The sequence below is a fragment of the Streptopelia decaocto genome (assembly GCF_964273445.1).
Source record: "Streptopelia decaocto genome assembly, chromosome: 16".
Lineage (NCBI taxonomy): Eukaryota > Metazoa > Chordata > Aves > Columbiformes > Columbidae > Streptopelia > Streptopelia decaocto.
In genome coordinates this window covers 2,776,159-2,788,721 of record NC_138671.1, presented here as the reverse complement: position 1 = coordinate 2,788,721, position 12,563 = coordinate 2,776,159, and the positions used below count along the sequence as shown (strand labels likewise).

Here is a 12,563-nt window from a genome sequence, read left to right as displayed (position 1 = left end):
TCAAAAATCTGCAGTGTCCTCTAATTGGATGCTTAATTTTTGAACAACTTCTGCTTGCGTATAGTTTGAAGATAAGGTCCTGATAATGTGCCCTAGAGAGTGTTCCAGTCCTTCCTTTGTCATCAGGTTTAGTGACGCCGGATGAATTCCCCAGCACGGGCAGCCCCGGGGTGCGGTCCAGGTGTCCTACGGCACACGGACGAGTATCTTTAATTCACAATATCTGTTCTGGCACCGTTGCCAGAGCTCATACAGATGATGTCATACTGCTCAGCACTGGCGAAGAGACAGGAGATGAAGGGAAAGAATATGACATCTTCAGAGATGAAAGAGATGCTCTATTAAAAGTATTGAGTTTCCCCTAAGCAGTTACTTCTGCTCATAAAGAAGCCGCATCGCGTGCTTTCCATGAGCTCACGTTGTTGAATCCTGTCTCTCTGGCTCTTGTTCTTCTCTGCCAACTCCATATTTCATTAACTACTAAAAGCGGTTCCATCTTTGCATCTTTGTCTCTAAGACCTGGGACCTGGACCGTCTTGGGCAGCAATTCTGTAGGTTCCTGCTCAAACTCCTGTGCATGACGGAGTCTTTGATCCGAGTGACACCTTTCACTTCGTTAACGTGAGCGCTAATAGCCACAGTATGGGTAGTTTCATTGGTGGGAGCATCCAGATGAACTATTTTCACACTCATTGCAGCAATATCCTGGTTATTTACATGGGGGCAAACAGGTCAACCGCAAAACATGGACCTTGTATTCTTCCTAAGTATAATGATATCATTAAATTGGTATCTAATTATAATGTAGACGTATGTTTTTCTCCTTGCTGAAGGCATTCAGGATCTCCAGGAGTTATTGTATATGTGGCATTTTTTTAGACTAAAATTTGTGAATGTTTGTTTGAATCTGTTACGTAGATTCTTTTGTTTGGGCCTTAGCTGTTACAATCTCAAGAGCTTATCATTGTTACCAAGAAGATCTGGATATTACCTGAGTCTCTTAATATTTTTATTGTAATCCAAGATCTATTGTCTATTATATTATGTCTCTATTCCAGTAACTTTTTTGTTGGTTTTATGTCGTTGAGTCTGTGTACATTGACTTACATTTGGTTCTTAAACATTTCTGACACTGTGTTAGCGATTCACCAACTAATAGTATTATAAATGAGCATAGAACTTTGGCTTTGTTGGAGAAAATCTGCCAAGAGCCTAGAAGATCAAGAAAAAAGAAAGTTATTTCCAAAAGAAGAAAAGGTTTATATAGGACAGTGAGTATATGTTAGCACAAGAAGTACAGATTATTTAATCTGTCTTTATAGTAATTTTACAGCAACTCTTGCAATAAGATTTTGCTCACAATGAGGGGAGGAAACCGATTTCCTCTCTCCTGTGTTCACTTTTACACTGCTCCTTCGTATTCCTCCAAAGGAAAAGGAAGAAAGATGATAGTGGACCAGGAACATGGTCGCAGAAATTGCATCATCCCTTAGGGGAGCCATTTGGAAGAGTCTTCAATCAACAGAGCCAAACATGAAGAAAAATATGGTAGAATAATCTCAGGGATATTTCGCTCAGATGAGACGAAACAGAATTTATGGCTCTCTCCTTACAGGAGACATTTCAAAGCAGTAGTCTCCATTATTCACAGAGTTACTCTCCTTCCGTCTCCTTTTAAAAAACCCCAACCAACCAACTAACCAACCAAAAAAAACCCCCAAACTGAAAACAGATCTAAGATTTCTACCCATCAACTGTATTTCTAAAGCTGTTTCCAGAGATAATCAAGAGTGGTATGAGTGCCACTATGGGAAAAAATATGCACCCACAACGCTACTTTTTAACGTCTTCATTTGGAGAGGAGATCAAGCACCATGGTGTTTGTAAATTCACAAATAACACCATAGGGTTAAAAATTAAAACGACTGATGCAATACTGTTAAGAAATGAGAACCAGACAAGAAGCAGCATAATTGAGCTAAATCATAAATTATGATAAAATATGGAATTAAAAAGATAGCTTTCAACAGGGCAAGGCCTGATATAATTAAAATTAGAGCTCTATCATGTGGCCTGTCTTTCAGCACACTTTATTCACTTCTTATCATATCAATTTTAGGTGGATGGTTGTTTGAGAAGCTTGGGGTTTTTTACCCAACTGGTATTAATCTAAGGTATCTGTATAAGAAGTGGTCACAGGTGGGGTTTTTTTGTCTTCTCTGTCTCCTATTTCTTCTCAAGTCTGTGTCCAAACACCATTTCTAGTTCTGCTTCACTCGCTACTTCTTCTCAATTCTGTAACTTCCAGGGTTTGTAGCCTTTGGATAATATCAAGACTCACAAAAGAGACGGTGGATGGTGGATGAAGATGGTGGATAAGGCAAACGCCGATTTGTTATTTACTGCCCAAGAATCTGGGTGTTGCTGCTGGAAACTAATAAGAGATTGATTTAAAACTGGTGAAAGAAGGAACTTCTCTAAACAAGAGAGAGATAGTGAGCTGCTTGAATTGATTTCCATGGGTGTTGTGGAGGGAGATATTATCAGCGGGTTCAAAAAAGGATTAAACAGTTTTATGAGCAGCATGTTTGTAACCGGTCACTGCTGGGAACAAGGAGATTTAATGTTTAATTTCCCCGATCCGAGAGCTGCGGGTGCTGGGGATACAAGGGGCAGGTTTCTCTGTGGGAGCATCTGGAGAGGACACTGGGCTTGGTGGCCCATTGGCCTGAGTCTGAGGACATTACTGATGGTTCAGTCTTAACCTCCCTGGTTACAAAGTGCAGGAAGATTTTCCAGTGGCAGAAAGACTGTTCTAATTATTTTTTTCAGTAGTTTCCTCGTCCTTTTTTCACAATCCAAACAAACAGTAACACACCAACTTTATCTTGTAATACACAACTGCTTATTATTTTAACTTTATTAAATACTTTATAAAGCCCAATTGAATAATTTCCTCTTTCCTTCCTTTTTTTTTTTTTTTTTTTGCAATACTGTGTGTCTTGGAGAAGGCTGATTGCATGAGGTACAGTTTTCTCTAATTTACCAGTTTTGCTTATCTTTACAACCCAGGGTACATTATAACATAAGGAAAAACATTGGCTGTTCTCCAGTACGGTAGCTGATTGTAACGTGAGATTGCTTTTTTTAGGAAAAAACAAAAAAACCAAACCTCAGCCACTTCATTCGTATCACAGGATCACAGAATCCCAGAGTGTCAGGGGTTGAAGGGCCCTGGAAAGCTCATCCAGTGCAATCCCCCCATGGAGCAGGAACACCCAGATGAGGTTACACAGGAAGGTGTCCAGCCGGGTTGGAATGTCTGCAGAGAAGGAGACTCCACAACCCCCTGGGCAGCCTGGGCCAGGCTCTGCCACCCTCACCAGGAACAAGTTTCTTCTCAAATTTAAGTGGAACCTTTTGTGTTCCAGTTTGAACCCATTACCCCTTGTCCTATCACTGGTTGTCACCGAGAAGAGCCTGGCTCCATCCTCCTGACACTCCCCCTTTATCTATCTGTAAACATGAATGAGTCCCCCCTCAGTGTCCTCTTGTCCAGCTCCAGAGCCCCAGCTCCCTCAGCCTTTCCTCACACGGGAGATGCTCCAAACCAATATAAAACATCTTTATTGCATATTTAAATTCTGGCACAATTTGAAGACCTTGTTTATACTTATTTGGTCTTTCTTCATATCTTTGTAATAGAGAAGAGCTGCAGGTGGCTTTATTTTCTGCCCCCTTCCCCCTCTTTTCGGAGGGGAAGCAGTGTTTGGGAAACAGGGAAGGGGTAAAATGGTGTTATTAGTCCTTCAGAGTCTTTAATGTGAAGAAGCAGTGTTCCAAAATGACTTGCTTACAGCTGCAGAACGTGTCACGGAGCAAAACCCACCTTCATTAAATGAGTGAGAAAGAATTCTAATTGTTTTGAAGTTCTTATGATCAGTCTGCATATGCTTCATTGTAATGTGATACTAAAGTGCCTCAATTATGATTTGTATATTTTGGTGCCAGAAGGTTTTTTTTCTTATGCTAAATTATTAAGTTCTGTCAGCTGCTGGGCTGTCATATAGAGATACAGTAAATCACATTATATTTTGTCATGGATTACACTGAGCAATAAATTTGGGAACAGAGATCAAAGTAGTTTCACAATCACATCTGAGTGTAGGAGGGGTGTTTAACTTGTAGAAAATCTGATTTAGGTGAAACTGTTGCAGTTCTTGTGCGAATTTGAAATGAATTTGGGTGTTTGCTTGAAAATGAATAAGGTACAAATCCCCAAAAGAGTTCTCCTGTATTTAGTTCAGAGGAGTTAATTCTGACCTACAGCTGCAGGATGGAGAAGGGATGAATAGTGAAACACTGGGAATGTTGAGAGTCTCGCAATGTCTTATTTATGTTTTTAATTGCTTTCGTGATTGAGCACTATATTCCATTCTCCTTTTAATTGGGACTTCGCTGGACTTGTGCGCAGTTACTCATCGGTACAGTAATGCTCGCTGGCTCCGGGAAGCTTTGTTGTATTTAAACCCACACAAAGTAATCCAGCATAATCTTGCTAAGAAACACTGATTGCTTCAGATCATACATTTGTTAGGGGATTTTGTCGTATTTTGAATGTTTATCTTTCCAACTGTAGGAGCTTAACTTTTGTTGGTCTCTCATCTAATGATGTGACTTAGTAATAGCGAGTTAACTTAGTAATACTGAGGCTGTCCTTTTGTTTCCTGCTTTCCTTCTCTTCCATGAAAACAAGATTTGCTCTCAGAATGATACACACACATGATTTTTTTTCTAGTCATTTTCTTCTTAACACTTGTTATTGCCACAAAATTCAACTTGAAACGGCAATGGTGAATCTAAAAAATAGAAATTATGTTCTTATCCCTTTATAGTCCTTTAGGAGCCTTATAGTCTCTGCTTGGCAAAAATCAAGGTGCATAAACTTTGCTGATGTGTAACGATGAAGTGCATGGGTCTGAAAAAAATCTCTGATTTGTGGAATAATCATGTGTTGTAAAGCTCATATTAATTAAGTAGCCTGTAAGTGAGTCAAATGATGGGTCAGTGTCACCCTGGTACTGTTGCCGTCTGTGTTGCTTTGACTTGCATCTTCACAGACGTTTAGCAGCCTGTCCCTGGGTTTTCCCAGGTGGCAGCTGTTTGGCTACCAAAAACATCTGGGCCTGAGTGATAGAAGCTTTTCTGTAAACTTCTTTGTATTAGAGTGGGAGAGACTGAGTGTACAACAGTGGGTGAGGTGCCCGGGATTTCTGACCAGCAAAGGCAGCTTGTAAAGCTCAAACAATTCCCGTTGAGTGCGTGGTTTATTTGTTAAGGCTCTGAAAAGGAAAATGCCACCGCTTTCGAGATAATGTCTTAAACCCACTTTTAATAACCCTCTTAATTTCGTTGGGTAGAAAACCAGGAGATATTAAAAATCATAATGCAGGGATGCGTTTGTGCGGTTCCAGATTTAGGTGTGTAACTGTGGGAAAGCTGCGTTCAGTGCCCTGATGGGGAGAGCGGTGCAGCCTCAGCATCTTCACCAGGTTTACTCAGTTCATCTTATTTGAGTGTAGAGTGAAAGAAAGGAATGGTGCCGTAATGTGAAACCACCTGTCCGCCAGCTGTTTTGGCAAAATCTCACAGTACATCCTCAGATTAAAGTAAATTCTTTGTCTGTCCTTTAAATGCCTGATGCATCAGTGCTATCTTGTATAAAGCCTATTTAAGTTATTGAACAATTTCATTTGGTGAGCCTAGACTACTAATCTAGTTTTAAAACCTTGTATTTGTATACAAGGCCTGTATGTTAGGCCATGTCGTGCAGTTGGTTTTAAATAAGGCGCCTGGCTTGCTGCAATATTGAATAGAAATCAAAATTAGTGAAGCTGGGAAATACCTAAATGCTCCTTAAATCCATTTAGATGAAGCCAGCGACTGTGTAGCAGTGTAAGGTTGGTGCAGCTTTGGCATCAGACCAATCCAGCTGGAGTCACATGGAAGAATTCTTGGAAGAGTCAAATGTCTGTGTTTAATTCCTCTACATAATTTCAGAATGATTAGAAATAGTCTGTTGGTTTAAAGGAAAGGCCTGGAAATCAGAGTTTTCCTATTGCACAGGGGGTTTTTCAGCAGGCCCCCATTGAGCGCACCATTGCAACGTGCTGCAGAAAGGCCATTCTCTTTACAGGTGAAACACCAAATTCATTTCTATTCAGTCTTTTTTTTTTTCCCCATGAAAAGTACCTATAGCATGTGAACGAGAGGGTTTTTTCCCAAAGATGTATGTTTAAAGAAAAAAAAAAGAGAGAGAAAAGATTTATAGACCTACAAAAGTAGAATGTAAAAGAGAATATTAATGGGATTTGTGGGTATGACAGATTGGGATTTCTATCATTCATTTTCAAACCCCTTGAAGTCATTTGGTACTTGACTAATTATTCTGTTAACATCGATTTGGATAGGAAGCTATTTTTAATGGTCTTTTGTGTGTCTCAAATTACGTGTTTGAGCTGTTACGTGATTTTCACTGTTCCATGGAGACTCGGTTTGTGTGTAACTGGTTGGTGGGGAGAGCAGTAGCGAGAACAGGGTGTTGGTGCAGGAATTCACCCCTGTCAGTGCCAGGGGCACACGAGCAAAATACGCGTTTCAGCCTTTGAGGTCTATGGGAAATTTTTATGTACAATCAGATGAACTTAAAAGGTGATCTGCAAATCTCTGAAGTTTAAACAGATACTGTACAGAATGTTTTAACACACTTAATAACAAAAATTGCTGCACTTGGCCATCCTGAAGGTCATTTTCTTTTGACATCTGTCAAATTACACCATCTCAAATTTTGGTACAAAGCATAATGCTGTCAAACTTGAATAGAAATATTCCAGAATGTGGAGTGGTGTGTTGTTTTTTAAGGTAAATGGGCCCCATTTACATTAGTTCTTTGATGTTAAATTCTTTGCTGCACATCAGAGAACAGTTGCTTCTTCCCTGGAGCAAGTTTTCTTTCTTCTCCTTCCCCCACCCTTTGATTTCTCTTTTTTTCTCAGTTTACTTACACTTTTATCTAACTAATTACGGAGGATCAGCTTATATATGGCCATCATTTAGCTACTTGAAGACATTTTGAAAAAATGATTATTTCATAGCTTGTACCCTTAACAGATTTCTTAAATCTGCTTTACTATTAGTGAGTGTTGGTGTGTATATATAACCCTCTGGTTCATGGTAGTTGTGTTTGTGGGGTTTTGTTCTTTCTGTGTGTTTTGGGGAGATTCAAATCAAACTGAAACACTGCTGAATCAGTCACAAAAATGTAATTCATATATACTTGAACAAGATTTCACTGTGCATCCTTAACTCATATCGATCTATCTGCACTTGGGTTGCAGGGGTTAGTTTTCCTATTAATTGTGTAGCATAATTAAAATCTAAATTACCATCTGAAAATCACCATTCTGAAGCTGGAAGATGAGTACGGATTTGTAATGTTCCAAAAAACTCTTTAACAGCTGCATTTTTTGCTAAATATTCAAGACCTTCTAAACATCTTCATGGGTGTTGGTGGAAGATGAGGTTGACCATGTGCCCATGAGCAGCTCCTGGGGCTGTTTAGGGCATGTGTTCATCGGGTAGAACTAAAAGCCCCTTTTATACATCTTACACCTTAAAAATAGCATATAAAAACTTTGTAATGAGGATAGCACATGGTATGCTTGAGTGGTGTGGTCCCATCCTAGATCCTTTGCTCTTTTATTCTCGGTAATGCTGTTCTGTTTCATGAAAGGGAAGAATGAGAAGGAGCCTGTGTTTGAATAGCATCCACTAATTCACATACCACATCTGTAGTGCTAATACCATTTTGAATTTCTATGTGAGATGTTTTGTTGGAGTCGGTGCAGTTTTGCTCAGCAACCACAATTCGATGCTTTAAGGCTTGTTAGAGAATTATAGTTGGTTTTTAAAACCAATTAACTGTAACAAGGACATAATCTTTTTAATGCAAAAGTCCTCACTCTGTAATATAAAGTAACTGCATGTGAAATTGTCATAATCAGATAATTTTAGCTAAAATATGTATTAACTCTGTGAAACTAAACAGAAGTTAATTTTTGAATCAGTGGGATTCCTCTATGGCTTATCCAATTTAAACCTTTTTATTATAAAAATGGATATTACAATTGATACTTCTGACAAGTTTTTGCCAAGCGTGAATTTCAACAGCTACCCCTCACACACGGGAAACTAGTTTAAGACCATTAACTACATTTGCAGTGCTGCCCATTGCTATAAAAAGAGTTAGACTTTAATGAACACTGGCTGACCCTCCAAATGTTCACCTTCCAGTTGGATCCTGATTCATTATGTTTCTGAAATAGCATGTAACCTGAAAGTGAGGGAATGCCCTGGAAATAATAGAGAAGCAGCTTATGCTTCATACAATGTGTGAGCCGAGCAGCTTCTTGTAGAAGGAGCCCGGGAAGATGCTGCTGTTGTGCACCGTGTCACTTCGAACCTTCTCATTTGTCGGGATAAATGTAATGTAAATCCTCCATGATGTTCACTGTAGGCAGCATATTTACTTTGCAGTAAAACAATACAAGAAAAAAGGTAGAAAGTGCTTTTTTGTGTGTGTGTCGCGGTGTTACGTGTGTCCCGGGGGAGCAGTTGATGCCTCCCCGGGCTGCAAAGCAACAGCCTGGAGTCAAGAGGTGTCACTTGGCCTCAAGTTGTGCCGGGGGAGGTTTAGATTGGATATTAGGAGAAAACTCTTCCCGGAAAGGGCTGTCGGGCATTGAACAGGCTGCCCAGGGCAGTGGTGGAGTCACCATCCCTGGAGCGGTTTAAAAGGTGTTTAGACAAGGTTCTCAGCGACATGGTTTAGTGCTGGAATTAGGTTGGGTTATGGTTGGACTTGATGATCCTGAGGGTCTCTCCCAACCAAAGTGATTCTATGATTCTATTTTAGTCACAGGCTTTAAAAAAGGGCAAGTCCTGTATTTCCGCAGTGAAAGATGATGCAAAAGCGCATTCCTGTGCATCACCGCGCATCCGATCCGACCCGCGCGCTGTAGCCGCGGGGGCTGCAGAGCTTCGCTGGGGACGATGCAGGAGCCGGCCGCTGTTCCAGATCTGCACAGAAAGGCTGAACTCGGCAAGGGGCCGTGGGTTTGAGTGCCCTGGTGTCTGCAGGGCCGGGGTGACACAGCCGGAGCCTGGCCAAGGGTGTTCTTGCTCTTGCCAGTCTAAGTTTTGGTAGCCAAGTACTTCTGAAAATCAGCCCCCTCAGATAAGGGTGGTTAGGACTGCAAGTAGATGCGAGAATTTGTGGTTTGTTGATGACTGGGAGACAACTAATAAATATTTTGTTAATTGGTATTTGTTAAAGCTGTTATAAAAGAAGATACTCTAATTGCCTTTAAAGAAACTGGTAGGAAATACTTTCCTTGCCTTCAGTTATGAATAAAACGGTGACATTCAGCATTTCTTCCTTTGGGCCGCCTCTGCCGTGTCTATCAGAGGTCATCCTGGCTCTGCTCAGAGTGAACAAACAAGTTCTAGTTTGTTTATGGAAGTTCTGGGTGGTTTTTTGTTATTATTTGTCGGGATTTCTTGTATGAGTTCAGGAGGTTATAAAGCTGCTTCTATGAAAGACAAAGACTTTTACCCCAGGCAAGTCGAGCGAGAGCAGCTGTAATGTGATCTGAGAGCCTTGCTGGCTGGTATCTCTCCCTTTCTGGGAGGAACAGTAATTTAATCTATTACTGTAATTTATTTCTTACTTTCTTCCCTAAAGATAAACTGGCAGTTTCAGTCACTTTACGATATGCAGTGGTGGTAAAATGTAATCTGAAGCTGAATGACAATACAGCGGAAGGAGTGTTACCATGGGTCAGCCTGAGCACGAAGAGAAGCGGAGCAGGCGTGGAGCTGTCTGGCATCGCTGCTCCTGTGTTACTGTTCTCCTGTTATTTATGCAGTCCCACAATAGACCCGTATAGAGTTTGTGGCCCACTTTAAGTGATAAATGTCGAAAAAGTGGAATTCAGTTTGTCTGGTGCTCCAGAATTCTTGTATATGCTGTTTTAAACCAATATGTAGTACTATTATTTCTCTTTATACCAAAAAAAAAGTAGTGTGATCTCAAAAATTATGCACATATTTGATAAATTGTTTTGATCAACTTTTTTAGAAGATTTCTTAGTACCAACAGGCAGACCTGTTATGTTTCATAATCTTGGAACTTGGAGGGACTCAAGATCTTAAATTGCAGTATCATGTAAACCGTAAGATTATTTTTAACTGGCTGTAATATACTTACATTAATCCACATCACACATAACTGCCGGGATCATACGAGATGTTTCGCGTCCTGTCGTGCTTGGCGGTGATTCTCACCGTCTGCAACTTTAAGCTCCTAAATTTATAGTCCGGTAAAATCAATAAAACTATTTGCCTGACCGGCATCCCTGGTGTTTGCAGAACTGGAGGTTCAGTCTTGCAGCAGGATCCAAACAGGGTTCAGAGGTTCGGGGGCGCCCGTGGCTTCCAGAGCCCCCAGAAGAGACGCTGGAGGAGCCCGTGTTTGGGTGCGGGATGCTGCGCCATGAAACTGGAGATGACAGATCAAAGATTTGAGCGCGAGGTCAGATAGATTTGGAAAGCTTAATCAGCTTAAATTTACTTCAGAACTCAGCTTCGTAATACGCTGTCCCCCTAAGAAAATATTTTTCTTAGACACCTGTCCTCAAATTTTAGAGCCAAGAATGCGAGAGCTCTTGGCAGTTCATTTGAGGACGGCATTTTCGGGCCGGTCTGTCCATATAATACCATGGCACTTTGCAAGAAAAATACAAATCAGAATTGTGTCCCCAAATGAAATTGAAATTGGTATTGAATTATTTTTATTGTTGACTTATTTCTGCAGTTAAATTATTTGAGGAAAAAAAAACCTTAGGAGCCGTTTTTCCTCGGAATTACAGAAATATTTGCTTATTGGATTCCACATTGACAAACCAGCCTTGTTTTCAGTTGGTTTTATTCTTTGTCTTCGAATTGTGAGAATAATGGTAAGAGAAGGAAAGAGCTTGTATGTCCATGAGCTCCCAGCTGCTTCAGCTGCATGTTGGGGTTGATTTCCAGTTTAATCGCCACCTTTAAATAGGAAAGGACACACAGCGGGACAAAAGGCAGTTGCAGGCACGAAGCCGCGTCCTCCACGTTGTGTTGTACCCGTGGAGCCCCTGCCTGCGACTTTGTCCTTTTCCCTTCGTTCAGAAACCGAATCACCAGATAAACCCGTGTGTGTGCTGCCTCCCTCCCTGCCACACACACACACACACTTGCTTTTTTAAATCCGCAGAAGTCTTTATGTTTTTCTAATAATTGGCAGCAGAGGTACAATTTCTCCCCTCTTTTGAGCGATGAATAGTTGGCCCGAGATCAAAGCCAAGCCCTCGCGGTTTTTTGGCTGCCACAAAAGGGCGTTGGAGCTGGCGCGGGTCCCGGCCGCTCAGCGATAGGCATGTGGACGAGGTGCCAAGCAGAGGGGTCGGTGGCAAAGTGTCTGGACACGTCCCGCGGCTGAGCTAATCTGGTTGCCTTTTGTGTGCGTTTCAGGCAAACAGCCGGCTGAAGCAAACGGAAAAGGAGTTCAGCCAGAAGCTGGTGAAATCCTCGCAGGTAGGTGGCGAGGAGGCGGGAACCTCAACGCGGGTCCGTTTGATTTGGAAACTTGATGAAAAGTGTAATTACTTCTGCTCTCGGTCTTGATGAGCGAGAGGAGCCAGAACCATTTCCCAAATCAAACATCCAGTGTCTTTCTTGCAGATTTTAACCTTTTGAAAAACACAGAGCATCAAACTGACTAGAATCCCAGAATCCCAGAGTGTCAGGGGTTGGAAGGGCCCTGGAAAGCTCATCCAGGTCAATCCCCCCATGGAGCAGGAACACCCAGATGAGGTGACACAGGAAGGTGTCCAAGCGGGTTGCAATGTCTGCACAGAAGGAGACTCCACAACCCCCCTGGGCAGCCTGGGCCAGGCTCTGACACCCTCACCAGGAAGAAGCTTCTTCTCTTATTTAAGTGAAACCTCCTGTGTTCCAGTTTGAACCCATTACCCCTTGTCCTACCATTGGTTGTCACCGAGAAGAGCCTGGCTCCATCCTCCTGACACTCCCCCTTTATCTATCTGTAAACATGAATGAGTCCCCCCTCAGTCTCCTCTTGTCCAGCTCCAGAGCCCCAGCTCCCTCAGCCTTTCCTCACACGGGAGATGCTCCACTCCCTTCAGCATCTTTGTTGCCCTGCGCTGGACTCTCTGCAGCAGTTCCCTGTCCTGCTGGAACTGAGGGGCCACAACTGGACACAAGATTCCAGGTGTGGTAGAAGAAATGGGTGAGGGTTTTTTGAGTTCAAAATTTCATATTTTTCTACTTTTTCCTCTCTGAGGTCCTGAGAGGACCAAGTCCCGTCACTAGGTGGCAAGGGAAGGCACATCATGCCTGACAGTGTTCAAGAAGTGATGGGACAACACCCTCAGACACATGGTGTGAAT

At 41.8% G+C, this 12,563-nt stretch overlaps 1 protein-coding gene across 2 annotated transcripts in view; it reads left to right on the top strand.

Annotated features, from left to right (window-relative positions):
• The window catches only part of CEP112 (centrosomal protein 112), a 143,703-nt gene that overhangs the window by 92,866 nt on the left and 38,274 nt on the right, over positions 1-12,563 (top strand). For both annotated transcript variants that reach the window (XM_082066904.1, XM_082066905.1), the window contains exon 22: positions 11,626-11,688. In XM_082066904.1, the coding sequence (XP_081923030.1) occupies positions 11,626-11,688 (63 nt within the window). The remainder of the gene's footprint in view (positions 1-11,625; positions 11,689-12,563) is intronic.